General features: G+C 39.1%; 1 protein-coding gene across 2 annotated transcripts in view; it reads left to right on the plus strand.

The window, feature by feature from the left end:
* NAV3 (neuron navigator 3) overlaps window positions 1-14,605 on the plus strand; it is a 270,974-nt gene extending 256,369 nt beyond the window's left edge. For both annotated transcript variants that reach the window (XM_075150396.1, XM_075150404.1), the window contains exons 29-38: window positions 1,662-1,759; window positions 2,426-2,521; window positions 2,825-2,993; window positions 3,743-3,978; window positions 5,467-5,621; window positions 6,542-6,613; window positions 7,048-7,244; window positions 7,913-8,031; window positions 10,747-10,950; window positions 13,091-14,605. In XM_075150396.1, the coding sequence (XP_075006497.1) occupies window positions 1,662-1,759; window positions 2,426-2,521; window positions 2,825-2,993; window positions 3,743-3,978; window positions 5,467-5,621; window positions 6,542-6,613; window positions 7,048-7,244; window positions 7,913-8,031; window positions 10,747-10,950; window positions 13,091-13,210 (1,466 nt within the window). In that variant the 3' untranslated portion in view covers window positions 13,211-14,605. The remainder of the gene's footprint in view (window positions 1-1,661; window positions 1,760-2,425; window positions 2,522-2,824; window positions 2,994-3,742; window positions 3,979-5,466; window positions 5,622-6,541; window positions 6,614-7,047; window positions 7,245-7,912; window positions 8,032-10,746; window positions 10,951-13,090) is intronic.
* The last annotated feature ends 350 nt before the right edge of the window (window positions 14,606-14,955 follow it).

Here is a 14,955-nt window from a genome sequence, read left to right on the forward strand (position 1 = left end):
AGCAGCAAACAAGGACCAGTACAAGACTGTCTGGACTGTCCGATGAAAAGAGTGCCAGAGCTCAGACAAGAAGTGAGACGGAGCCACGGCGCCACCATAGTGCACCTAAGGAGGAGGCCTGGCAGGAGCTAATTAAAGCAATTAGTACCACCATGAAATTAGACTCTCTTGGGCATCTTCTCAGCCCCTTGTGTCAGTGAGAGGGAGAGCTCTTAGCAGAAAGTGGAATTTTTTTCTAGCCACAGAGTGGTGCTTCATTCCTAAAGACTTACAGAAAAATGTATTTAAAAGGCTACATGGGGGTCATTTAGAGATTAAAAAATTTCACAGGGGGATAAGATATATTGTAAATTGCCCTCAGATGAACTATGACATTATGGAAACACTTAAGGTTTGTCAAATATGCTGAAATACAAGTGAAGTGAAAGATTCAGTGTTGGTGGCACAGAAAAACTGGCTGCCTGGAATAAAAACAAGGATTTGTTTAAGCTTACAACAAAAATGCTTCTTTATTCAATCAATTGAAAAAAAAAAAAACCCACAACAGCAAAATCTGCTTTCTAGATCTGGGTGTAAGCTGTCTAACATTTTACATGAGGATTTATTTTTTAATACATTCATTGAAGTCATATTCATAAGTCTTTTTTGGTTTTGCTTTGAGTGAGTGACTGAATCTTACTGGCACCTCATTTAATTTGTGTGAAATCCGACCTTGTGCAACTATGACATGAAGTCAATGCTTTTTTTCAACCACCACAGTAAGAACGAGCAGGACTTAGGGTAGTGGATTACTGTGCTGGCCTTTGAAGAAAATGCAAAGCTATAATCTCTCCTAATTTGATAGTTAGTTTAAATGTCTAACAGTAAAATCTCTGAGAGAACTTCTAGAGGAAGACAACAGTTTTATCCCTTGCAATGAAGCTGCAGACTCAGCCTTCAGTAGGAAATACATCCTTCTGCTTTCTCATTTTAGGAGTTAGTGAGGAGGTAGAAACAGAGGCACAGAGCAGATCAGAATCACTCTTTACCTCCAAGAAAAGGTGTGAATTCACGGGTGAATACAGAGTCCCATATTCTGGAGGAACACAAAGTGGTTTTCTCAATGGATACTGTTTGTAAGCCTGTATTGTGGGGGTAAAAAAGACTCTATCCATGCCCTGTGTAGAGAAGGTAAAGAAATCAGCTGGAAAGAGAATTAAAATGCTATTTTACTTAGCAACAAACATATCAGTGCAAGGATTTGTTGCTTTTCCCCTGACAGCCTTCTAAAGGGCACAATGAATGCCCAAAAATATAAATTTAATTTAGGTTTTTAAGCAATATTACTTTGTGGATGTATGGTCATTTCGAACAAGCTCCAAGAAGGAAAGCAAAGGCAAGATTATAATGCATGAATTTATTTATTTCTGGTTTCCCAATTCATTTCTATATTATTAAAGCTCCTCATATTGCTACAAATATTGACAATTTGTAACTTTTTTTCATTTCCAACAGAAAAGGCAAAGTAGGAAAAAGTACAGATTAAAATGATTACAAGTTCTTGTGATGGCAGCCTTTCTTTTTAAATGAAAAACCCTTTAAACAAATACTGAACTCATGATGTGAACATAACTGATGTGATTTGTCAGGTTGATCACTTCCCTTCCCTTCTTTTATTGCAGATATTTTGTTGGATGATGTCACTGATGGAGCACTCCACAAAGAAGGTCATAGTGTAAAAATTTTAGTCACTATAAACAAGGGCTATAGTCGAGCCAAGGTAAGTTCATTACCCAAAGGTTTAGACACAGAATTATAGCTCTGGCAAATCTTGCAGTATAGTAGCTCAACTTGTTTCAGTATTTTTAGCCAGGAACTGAAGGGAAATATCCTAAAGATAGCAACTCTCTTCTCTGTCATCCATGCTCAATACAGTGAGGTACTCTCCGTAGACTAACATCATATGGCCTCCTTCTGCCTTTGTGGTGGCTCAGACACTACCAATTCTCAGTTTAATTAGTAGTAAGATGTTCTGGGACTTGCTATCTCCATTTAAAAGTCGTTACAAATTAGATCTATGCCTTGGACCCCTTAGGCTGCAATTATGAATATGCTGCTGAGGTAATCAATTTGGGATTGCATGGTCGTGTTTTCATGTTCTGTATTACAAAAAAAAGTTATAGATACAATGCAACTTTTATTTATATTCAGCTCTTTATAAATACAGATACAATCTAAGAGCAGAATAAGAGACTGTATTTCCTTCCTTATAAAGATGTACCTAACTAATATAATCTATACCTATTTCTGGCACAGAGATTATTAACAAAGTTGTAACATCACATTCTAAATAATATTATTTTTCTTCATTGGGAAAATTATGAATCTTCACAGAAAACTAATTACCACCATTTTTAGTCCGGTTTCCAAAAATTTCTCTTTGCAGGATCAAAAACCACATGCATACCTGATAGGATCAATTGGAGTCAGCGGAAAAACAAAATGGGACGTTTTAGATGGTGTAATCAGACGTCTCTTTAAGGTAAGACAGTGAAAAAATAGCTTAAGTATTAATTCAATTTTCTTTTTCACTTAAGAAAAATTGTGTATTCTTTGGGTTGTCTTGCCAAGTTTTTGCTTTGTTTTGTTTTTTGACATACAGCTAACACCAATATTAAACTTTATTCTTAATGTTGCTGTTCTTTTTTCGTGATTGTAGGCAGGTCTCTCTTGAATGTGACTGCAAGAATCTCCTTGTCAAATGACTTCACCTGTACCAAAATATTTTGCAAACTGCTTTCATTCAATAACCATTTTTATATCCTATGTTTTAATATAATTTCAGGAATATATTTTCCGAGTAGATCCGACTACTAGCCTGGGTTTAAGCTCTGACTGCATTGCTAGCTATTGTATAGGGGATGTAATTAGAGCCCACAGCCTAGAAGTGCCTGAACTGCTGCCTTGTGGATACCTGGTTGGAGATAATAACGTCATCACTGTGAATTTGAAAGGTAAAACCCCAAGAATTTTTTTGCAGATACTGTAGAGTTCTTCACTGCATTCCCCCATCCCTCTTTGTTTTTTTCTTACACCTGATCTTTCTGTATTTTGTCTCCAGTTCAAGGACTCATTTATCACATAAACTCTCTGCATGACATTGTACAATACCTAACGCGGTGGGGCATTTTGAGACCAATCTAAGAATATCTCTGTCCTTCTCTGCCTGACTGCCAAATCACAGCAACGTACAAATTTCTGAATAGTGGCAAAAAAAACAACCCCAAAACAGAGATTATGATGAGAAATATTTATGCCTTAGCCAATTCCACAGGAAAAATTCCATACATTTCAAAAGCAGTAGGGATTTGCTATTGGAGGGGAGAGGAGGCCTTCAGAAGAACTATACGTACATTGATGTGACAACCGGTAACCCTTGTGGCTGTCACTTTGACCTTTTTTTTGTCATGATTGCCTATAGTGTCTGAAACATACATCTTTGCCTCACTGAGCCTTCTCTTCACATTTACTTTGATTTCATCTCTCCCACCCATCTCGTCCTACTACCATGGTTTAAATTTTTGGCTCTGTAGAAGGGTATAAGCATCTCCATACTAAAGAAGCCCTTGATAGGAATCTTATTTAGGCAGAAGTATCTTACCTTGCTTTGAGCATAGCACTGATGCCACCAGGTGCTGGGCCAAACCTATACCTACCTTAGCAAGGATGAAGACAGGCCATTTTTCTTTTCTTTTGTTCCCAGGAGTGGAAGAAAACAGTTTGGACAGTTTTGTGTTTGACACATTAATTCCTAAGCCAATTACCCAGCGGTACTTTAATTTGCTGATGGAGCATCGCAGAATTATTCTGTCGGGACCCAGTGGCACAGGAAAGACCTATTTAGCTAACAGGCTGGCCGAATATATTATAACTAAATCTGGCAGAAAAAAAACTGAGGATGCCATTGCAACTTTTAACGTAGATCACAAGTCAAGCAAGGTAAGTTATAGTTGAAAAGATAACCTATTGCTCAATTTGTAGTGATGATGCAGTGCAGATCCTATTAATTGGAATATTGGTTTGTTGTTCAGTTACCATTTTTTCCTTCAAGAATTCAGTCTCCAATCCTAGTGACAAACAGACATCAGATCTTTCTGCTCTAAACAAACCATTGAAGCATTGTGAAGGAAGTCTGAATTTTCTCTCCACTTGAGGAAACCCACCAAGCAGAAATGAGTGTCTTGCACAGAATGTAGTGAATGTTAACATAATATAAGAAGGAAGAACATACAGATCCCAAAGGGGAAAGGGGACCATTCCAGTAAAAACACCACTTTTCACTGTCTTTATACAGAGGTTTTGTGCATTTACTTTGGCAGGGGATGTGTTTATGTTTTACTGTTATACCATATACATTTGTAATGAAAATTGTCCCACAAAAGACCAAGCTTTTGGATTTCTGGTAAATTGCTAGTTGTATGAGTTTTGGGGGTTTGGTTTTTTTTTCCTTTTCCTTTGTTTCTACTAAAATTTATATAGAGCTTTTGAGTTTGCAGTAAAAAAGAAAAAAAAAATTGTCAAATACCGTGTGTGTTTGAATAATACAGATGGTGCTATTCCATGGAAGAAACCCATGATGTTCCCCTAGAGACACCTGATCATAAAAAGCCAAACAAAAGTCTTTCTTGAAATAAAAAAAGATTGCATGTTCCCATTAAACAAAAAAGATTCTGCTATCCCTGATCCAGGAAGTAAAACGGCAATAGGAACTTTGTCCATAATACCAACAAAATTAGATACCTCTAGGGATACAGCTGTAAAACTTGACTAGCCCCAACCCTCAAGGGCAACAAGGTGTTGAGAAAAATATGAAATGTTTTGATTATAGAAAGCTCTTTGTTACTCCAGCACTAAATGGCAGCCAGACAGATAGCTGACAGAAAAAAAGGATTTACACAACAAACTTTATTATGAGGCGTGATATAGTATCCCCAAAAGGTCAAACAGATTTTCAGTGAGAGTAGTGGAAGGAGATATCTGAGGGAACAGTTCAGTATGCCTAAATTGTGTGATAATTTGGTGGGGTCTTGTTTGGTATATAAATGTGGCATTCATAAAAATGGAGGTCCAACAATTAATGTGAGTATCTCAGCCCATTAGAAATGGCATATTTTATTGCAACCTATTTTCCACTGGAGATAAGATATTTTATCAGCAGGTTTCTAGGGAATGTATCCACCAAATAGGAATATGTATGCTTCAGTCACTTGCCTTATGTTTAGTGCCTGTTTTTCCTAGCGTGTGGCTTCAGTGTTGCTCTATCTAAGAAGCAGGTCTTCCTGCATGTGCTGATCCAGCTGAATGATCCACAGTGGGGAAACTCTGTAGCCGCCTCTTTATCTTTCTGAAAATTTTTTCCACTGAAATTACATCTATGGTCTAATTGGGTTAATCTTTTCTGGGTTTTTTTTGTTAATTCTGCTGAAGGATCTGCGACAATATCTAGCAAACCTAGCTGAGCAATGCAGTGCTGACAACAATGGTGCTGATGTCCCTGTGGTCATAATTCTTGATAACCTCCACCACATCAGTTCACTAAGTGACATCTTCAATGGTTTCCTCAACTGTAAATATAATAAATGGTAGGTAGCAGCTCTTCTCTCCCTTTTCACACGCTTTTTGCAATTAAAACAGTAAAAGCTGTTTGTCATTTTGCAAAATAAAATGTCTTAAACTTAGGCTCCCATAGGCTGTCAGTGAAGCCCTTATGTGCTTGAATAATTTTAACCCTCTTCAGCCAAGTACTTAGGTGTCTGCTTCACTTTATTTAGATGACTTCCATGCATCTCAGTGAGAGGTAAACATACCATAGAATTTAAGAATGTACTTAAGCATTTGACTGAGTTAGGGTGTTATCCCTTTCATCCTGTCAAATCACGCAGGCTCATTAGTACTAGGAGGACAGCTTATGGGAGAGTAAGAAGAAATGCACTTTGTAATAGTGAAATTTGGGATATGTGTGAACCCACGAACCATGCCATGCAGAAGCAGCTGTGTATCTAGTGGACTTGCGCTTCCTACAGTTTTCCTGTAGCAGTGCAGAAGTATGAAGTTTGCTGACTGTCCTTTATTGCCAAGCAAGAATAAAACTTATGTTTTCTGGAACTTTTACTGGCCTATAACATTGGCTATTTCTGCTGTAAAAGTGCCATCATAGGGACTTCCCTTCATAAAATCATTGCATACTCTGTCTTACTCATGAGATTCACTGGCTTCTGAAATTAAAACTCTAAGCCTACTGCAAAATTATGAGGTACATGAGGACAGCATTGCCTCATTTATTTCTTTATTACAGATGAGTACTAGTAAACTACAAATGTGCAGAGAGGGAAATCATACAAGAATAAACGTTAAAAAAAGTGCGCCTCAGAAATATTTTATATCTAAGACTACAATGCATCCAGAGACTCTTAAAATTGGCCTAGTGCAGATAAGAAAGAATATTCTCTGAATATCTGAATGGATTCTCCCTCAACAAAACCTATTACTTTTCTGTTTTTAGTCCCTATATTATTGGAACCATGAACCAGGGAGTTTCTTCTTCACCAAATCTGGAGCTGCATCACAATTTCAGGTACATTCACTCTGTATTTACTGTGGCTGTGTTTGCACAGCTCGCTGCTTCTCAGCCCAGTTCTTCAACAAACATTGATCTTGTGTCTCATCACAGCAAAGTGCTTTAGCTTCTGCATCTCTCCTGTATTGATGGGTCTCCAAATGGTGTTGGGGAACAGTGAAAGAAATAAGATATTTTCCAACACCTCTAGCAGGATGCTGAAGACGATTGCATTCTTGCATTCCATTTGTCTTCAGCGTTATCTTGAATTCCTGCTGAAACCTGTAATGATTGTGTTGTAGCAGTGGGCAATAATGTGGTGTATTGGAGCAGTTTTATACTTGCTGACTAATAAGACTCAGAAGCTTATGACATTACCTTCATCTATATGTTTAAGAGGAAATGATGTATTTGCTATTCCTTGATGCTTGACATTTATCCTTTCTACCCAGATGGGTGCTGTGTGCTAATCACACAGAGCCTGTTAAAGGTTTCTTGGGCAGATATCTGAGAAGGAAACTGATTGAGACTGAAATAGAAAGGAACATACGCAATAATGAGCTCATCAAAATCATTGACTGGATCCCCAAAACATGGCATCATCTCAACAGCTTCCTAGAAACGCACAGCTCTTCAGATGTAACCATTGGTGAGTCCATTGGTGGAGGGGTTTGAAATAAGGATGCAGGCTGAGCATTTTAGAGATTTATGAAGGATACATTTTCTTTTTAAACGTTGTCATCTCTCAATGGGAAGTACAACAACAGTGTGAGGAATTTGTCTAGTTGCCAGCAAGATTGAAATGAAAATGGAAAGTTTAATGACAGAGCATCTATTTCCTGGTATTTCTGCCTTGGTTGCTAAAGATTTTCAGGTAAATGATCATAATTTTAAGAAGTTAAATTTACAAAAAATTACTTCAATAGCAACTTTCCTAAGCTTAATTTTTTTCCCTGTTTTCACACTGCCGTATAATTACAGCAATAAAAAAACTTGGACAGTCAGTTCAGCAAATTAGCAGGTGGGAGATATACATGTACCTGAGGTCTTTTATTAGAATACCTATGTTAGCAAAGAAGTCATCCTTTTACATAGTTTTGCCTGTAAAGCTTGTGAGTGTTCATCAGGCCCTAGAACTGGATAAAGTGACACTAGTTCAATTTTAATAACAGGAGACTGACAGCTCCCTTATTGTAGTCCTGTATTAGTATTCTCTTCATTTGAGTTTGCTCCAATACTACTTTTTTAATTCTGCGAAGATTATTTTTAATGTGTTCCCTAGTTCTACTTTTTTTAATATACAACTTGACTTCTCAGGTCCCCGTCTCTTCCTCCCTTGCCCTATGGATGTTGATGGCTCCAGAGTGTGGTTCACAGACCTCTGGAACTATTCTCTGGTGCCCTATCTTCTGGAAGCTGTGAGAGAAGGACTTCAGGTATGTCATTTGTTTCCCAGCAATTTTTTAAAAATTACTTTCATAGGCTTTCTCCAAGCTACTTTTTTCCAACGCATCCAAGTATGAATGCTGTTTCATTTGCAAGAAGAAAATCTGTGGAGGGATTATAGAAATCAGCCTTGAACTCCTTTTGACCTGCTCTTACTCTGATGTATAATTTGGCTTTGTCTGCTCCAGCACTAACATATCTTGTATTTTATGAAGAGGGTTTCTCCTCTATTACTGGAGGAAGGTTCTTCTTTTTCCACTGTTTAAAGAGTTCACAGCAATGCTAAATACAGCTCAGGTTGCCTCCCTGAGTCAAGGCAGGCTCAACCTACCCCTGCGTGGAAGAGTTAATAGCCCTTACGCTGGTGCAATAGCTTTGGTCTGTGTAATCCTCTCCCACCTACGTACACACTTGGCACACAGGCTTATGGAGGAAAGCTTGTGAATAAGGATATTTTCACCATTCAGAAAAAGAAAATGTCTATTGCCTTATCTAACCAGATTGAGATAATTTACTCTTTGGCCCTGCTGAACATGAAAGCCTCTCCCATTTTGCCCTTATATCTTGCAACACTGCTTGTATTTCCCATGGTTTTGTTTCTCCTTTTCTCTTTCTCTATATGGGCTAAGGTTTCCTCCTGACTGTAATTCTCATTCTGGGTAACAGTGCCATCACATCAGAGTGCTTCATGGTTCCCTCTATACAGTCCTCTCCAGAGCTAGGTGTTAGCAGCAGTTCCATTGATTGTTAATGAAGTATTAAAATTTCTTCTACTTTAATAGAAAGAGGGCTACAAATAGATTTGCTGTAGGTAGCACTGTAAGCAGTCTTATATAGGTTAAGATTTCAGACCATTCCACATCTTTGGAGCAAACCTAAATCTTGAAATTAATCCTTTCTTCTTTTTTTTTTTTTTCAAATTTTATTCGGCTTTCTCCCTTTTCCTTTTTCTTTTATGCACTGCAATTCTATGACACTTTATGGAAAGGTAGTTTTTTGCCACATATGACACTGAAAGAAATTACTGCACAGTGCAGAGGGGATTTTTATGGACTAGTCAAAGAACAGTGTAAGCAGCTGCGGTTTCTTTATCACCTTGTATTGACATACTGATGCGATGGAGGTTTAGAATCTTGCCTGTTGAATACCTCATGCTTTCCTAAAACTGCTTATCTCTCTGGGAATTACAGACTGTTTATGCCTTGTGCAAAAAACTGCCAAACATCTGATAGAACAGCCACAGTGAGATTAACAGCGCGTGTTCAGACTGGCTATAAAAATGCAGTGATATTCTTCATGCTCATATTTTCGAAGTATACAGGGTACTACTTAAATGAAAACTTCAATTCTGGAGCAGAAGATGGCAGCATATAGAAGAAAATATGTTGTTTCATGAACCGTTCCAATTTTTAGCTGCTTTGGATGGCTTCCATAGAATAACATTATTAATAATAAACAGAAGTCTTTTATATGATATAATTAGGTGTTCCTGGAACCAGGGACGGGTAGAAAATGCCTTTCTAGCCTGGTACTTTGCAAACTCACTTGTCAGACACAGAATTTACAAGCCTTGCTCCAGATTCCAGGAAAGATTTAACTGCTGTTAATCTCAGATGAGGGGAAGTGCTGCCTACCAGCCTGGAGTTAGCCTGCTACCTCCCTGAGAAACATTTCTTCTTGACTTATTTAGGCTTATTTTAGCAGACCAGCCTCTGTCTAGGGCCAAAGGAGCCTGAGTATCTCTGTGCATAATATAGGGAACTTGGCTGCCTAACCTGGAGCTCTGGATTCAGGAAGCGCCTGGGAGCAGGTGTTGCAGTGATAAGCACAACTCATCTCTCTGGCTTTGACACTAAAATCCTTCACTGTTTTACTCCCTTCAGGAGTGCAGCCCATCTAAATGCTCCATGAGTGTATGCCCTGCCAATAGTATGCTGCTCCTTGGATTGCATGAGGCTGTTTGAGCTAGAAGAAATCACAGAAGGTCTGGGTGACTGGCTCCCCATCCCAATGTGTCATTGTCACAGCTAAAAAAAATGTGTAAAGCAGCAACCAAGGGGCTCTCCGTTAACATGTTGTTTGTGAACAGTAATGTGGGGAAGGGTGCATTTTAGTGAGGAAGCTACCAGACCTCCTAAACTTACAATATTCTCATTCTTCCTTCTTCTGTCCTCCTCCCAGATTCGTAAGCGTTTTTGTGCTTCATAGTAGGAAAAACCTATCCTTTGTGAATTTCTTGTCTTAACCTTGTGAAAGATCTCAAACCTAAGGTGTGGACAAATGTCTGCTTCTGCATCCCATTTTGCTAGGAGAAGAGAACAATCTGTACTGGCACTTCCTAATTCACTTCAAACAAAATCCAATTAACCTGAATGTTTTAGATAGGTCTGAGTTAATTTCACTGGTACGCCTTAAGCAAATTACCTAAAGGTCTCATTTCACATTGTATCAAAAACTTGTGGCTCCCACTGTTGCCTACAAGTATCACTAGTTATGGAGTGCTTTTCAACTTGAAGCCACTCTGCGTATTAAAGGAGCATTAATGGAGATGAGGTCTTTTGAATGTCTTATCATATCCAAGTGCCGAGCACATTTGAAAGCAAACCACTTACTACAATGGTTTAGATGTTTTTGATGACTTTTGTCAGTACAACTGGTACTGAAAACTCTGTAGGATACTTACCTGTGTTATATCCATAATACAGATGTACGGTAAGAGGGCACCCTGGGAGGATCCCTCCAAGTGGGTGGCTGATACCTACCCATGGAGCTCTGCATCTCTACAGCATGACTGGCCATCGTTACTTCAGTTAAGACCAGAAGATGTTGGTTATGAAGGTTATGCATCAGCAAAGGAAGGAACAACTTCAAAGCACGTTCCACAGACTGATACAGAGGGGGATCCCTTGGTAAGATTTAAACTTTGGGGAAAGTAAAAAACTACTGTGTACCTGTTCCAAAATGGGCTTTTAAAATGAATCCTACTATAATTTATTAAAAAGGTTGAAAATAAAAGGAAAATCTACGGAGGGCAGTATCACCATCATGTTGATATGTCCCTAAATTGTTTGTATTTCCCATCTGCCCAGAAATGTGTCTGGTCTTCATCATTATAATGTTTGGGTATCACTCTTCAGCAACTTATTAATCAGCTTATTCTAAAAACACCTTTCCAGGTTGGGCAGTCCTTCATCTACATTCCGCAAATGAAGGACTGAGAAACTCACATTATCTAACTTGTCTACCATAGAGAATTTAGTGGAAATGCAAATTAGACAGCCATCCTCCAATTCCTCAAAACATTTCAAGATAAATTATGACTGTATAACAATCTTAATGTAAAAGGAATGCAAGCGTGGTGGCACTAAAAGATAAGAGGTTGATTTCCCCCAATGCAATGTATTGTTTTATTTAAATATGATCCCAGACATTTGGGTTTACCATTGCCGCCTCTGATAATGGACTATTAAATTGCATATATTGAACTGCTATTCTTGTATAATGCTTTCTCTACAGACTGCCTTTATCACAGTTCAAAATACCATTTTAGAGAACTGTACTTCTGGAATACAGGCAGCCCTTGGAAAAGGAAATTTCTCAGAGCAAAATGCATTTAACTCTTATCAGTGCTAAGAAAATGACTCCTCAGCCTCACTGAAGTGTTTGGTATCCAAAACCAGACCTTGCATCCCGAAGAAGTGTAGAAAATCACCTCATTTGATCCCCTGTCTCCCAGTCCATAAGCTTTGGGGTGATTGTTTGACCCTGTAATTTGGGCTGCCAGTGAGTGTATTGGCCAGGCTTCCAGCACGTATGCATCGTCCCCTATAAGGCGAAAATACTTGGGCAGCTCGAGTTCAGTGTCCCGTCACCCTTGCTCCCTGCACATCGTGATCAGTATCTGTATCTGACTAAATAGCAGAAGCTTGAAACTTGTGAATGGAGGGCTTGTCCCTGCCTGCGGTGGAGCTCACGGGGAGACAGATACTGAGCTTGTGGACATGTCACGTGCAGGCTGTATTGCACAGCCACCCCATGTATCTTATATTCTCAAACATGGATACCTATTAAACCTTCAGGAGAAGCTACAGCTTTAGACGGCATTAAAGAGTATTAAACGCTGTTCAATGCCTAGAGAAATCTTTACAATCTGTGCAGGTTGAAACCATAGAGATGTAAGGATTCCTGAGCAAACTGGGAAAAGGGGCTTAACACACAAACGCACCTCTTCCTCTTTGGTTTTTCATTGCCTGCTTTTTTGTAATGACAGCGTATTTGTTCCTTGAAAAACACTAAAGCAATGTCAACATTGCTTGCAGCCCTGAGCATGCTGGCAGAAGCGGATGTTTTATAAATAAAATCCTGGTCATTACACAGAGTTCGGCATCAAGCATCCAAGTAATTTTCTGTGGCTTAATGCTGCTTTTTGATGATTTTTCAGATGGGTTTCAGGTTCTAATAATCCCCAAATTATGTGGGGGCTTTTCTCTCCTGGGTAGGAGGATCTGTTGCTGCTCCCCTGCTGAGGTCAGCCCCTTGACAGCAGATGGGACTCTTATGAAGCAGCCGGCCTCAGTCCACCCCTCTCTCGCTCCCTCCCCGTCTCTCTCTTGCAGAGGGGGTATGTTAGTGTGATTATGTTTTCAGTTGCTTTTCCAATGTAGTGTGTCTACGCCATCCAAAAATTATCTGGAAGCTTGACTGTCTCCAAATATGGGCCCAGATGTCCAGCTGTGATATGGCTTCCTTCCCCTGCCAGTGTTGCAGCTGCAGCCGGTCTCACCCCTGAATTAAAGAGAGTTATCAGGCAGCTCCATTGTATCCCTCTGGCTCTTTGGACCTTTAAACTTCTATTTAAAGACCAGAAGGCAATGAAAAGGGTGCCAAGAGGAGCCGCTGACACCCTGCCCTTTCTGAAATGCTTTTGTATGGTCCCCTCAGCTAGATACCAGCACACCTCATACAACAAGGGAGCTTAATTAAATTTTAACACGGTCACTGCAGCATTAAATGAGACGAGATTACGTAAACATTGCTTTCTTCTTTCAGATGAATATGCTAATGAGGCTTCAAGAGGCAGCCAACTATTCAAGCGCACAAAGCTGTGACAGTGATAGCACCAGCCACCATGACGACATTTTGGATTCATCCCTTGAGTCAACGCTCTGAAAGGGACAAACCTTGGTGGAGGATTATGGTAAAATCTGTTTCCACTAGACCACTGCCAGTATTAAAGCAGCAAGCTGAGGTCCCTGAGTGAGAATGGTGTGTTGTAGGTAGGCAGGAGACCTAACACTGCAAAGTCAGGAAGAAAAATTGAAGTGGAAAGCTTGAATTAGTTTAATTTCAAGGCATTTCAACACCTATGGAGCCAAGCGAGACTCCATTTGTCAACTGGAAAGGGCCCTAGACCAAGGGCGTCTAAGCAGATTGCACACGTGTTAGCCAAACTGGAATTTTTTTTCCCCCTTTTCCTCTTTCTCTCTCTCTCTGTCTCTCTCTCTCTCTGTCTCTGTTTCTCTGTACAAGTTTACAGTGCAACTTCTTTTGTTTTTTTCCTTTAGTTTACCCTGAGGCGCTGCATGAACAATGCGGTCTTCTAATTCTCTTCTAACCTCTGTTGTGCCACATGGTGCTGGTCACAGGACTGCAGTGGTGTTTGTGTTGTACGCTACTGCCCATTCCAAAACGAGTCAAAGATGATAATAGTAACTCAGAAAGCACAAACAGTATTGTGCAATCACCAGAAAACATGACTGTGATATGCTGGATAAGTGCCAATTTAATTCTAACTGCCATGGTCACGGTGATGCGCTCCATCAAGTTTTTAGTACACAAGTCACAGATTTTATAAAGTTGTTTTTACCACAAAGGTCTTTTTTAACCACCTGCCCACTCCTTAACAACAGTTTTATACCAATTATTAACTAACACTGATTAAAGGCTTTTTAGGGCTTCATTTGTTTGAGCCTTTTCAGTGAAAGAAGGAACATTTCTTATGGTGCTGTCTCACTGCCTTAAAACAGATTTCTAGAACAGTTTTACAGTTGGTTTAATTCCTAAACCATTGGTAATTTACACTGTTTTTTTCTTCATTTACTAATGAGAATACGTCAGTTAACACAGTAGCCTCATATCTGTATATCATGATTTTTTAAAGAAATGGATAGGAGAAAGAACAGTTGCTATATAATATTTTTATCTTGTGAATAGATTGTCTGCCTACCCTCAGAAATACACAAGGAACCCAAACCCACTTCCACTGCCACCTAAACGCTGAGAAAATCGGCTCAAATCCATTTGGTCCCATGGAATGGAGTTTTTGGAGGATAGATGTTTTGAATTCTTATCCAGCAGAGCTGGATGCACTTGATGCAGCATGAGCACAAATATATGGTTTTTTTCCTTTTTCTAGTTTTAGCATGTTGTTTTGATTGCTATTGTTGTACATGAAGAATTCAGCATAAAAGAACACTGAAGCAGTGATGTCCACTGTGGAAGAGGAAGAGTTTATACTGTAAAAGTGGGTTGGTTTTGCACAGTCTACTGGGTGGGTATTGTAAATATTGAAAAAAAAAAAAAAAAGAAAAAAAAAAGCCTTGCACAAATCAAAACGAAAACAAACAAACAAAAAAAAATTGTATTTTATTCTGTTGGTGTTAAGAGATGTTTCACTTGCTGAGATTTCCTGTATGTTGCAAACAAATACAGAATGCAAACCTTAAAAGCTGTTATAACCTGGTGTGTTTGTCCTGTACTTACAGTTGTTATGACTATGCAGGAGCTATCAATGCTACAGTGAGCATGTTTCAATATCTATACGAAGCCAATACATTTTGGGGGAAAAATATCTGAAAATGTTTTTCGTGCATATGTCACGGCAGGCTACAACCAGATTGCATTCAAACTGCTCA

Source organism: Calonectris borealis, chromosome 1 (assembly GCF_964195595.1).
Source record: "Calonectris borealis chromosome 1, bCalBor7.hap1.2, whole genome shotgun sequence".
NCBI classification, from domain to species: Eukaryota; Metazoa; Chordata; class Aves; order Procellariiformes; family Procellariidae; genus Calonectris; species Calonectris borealis.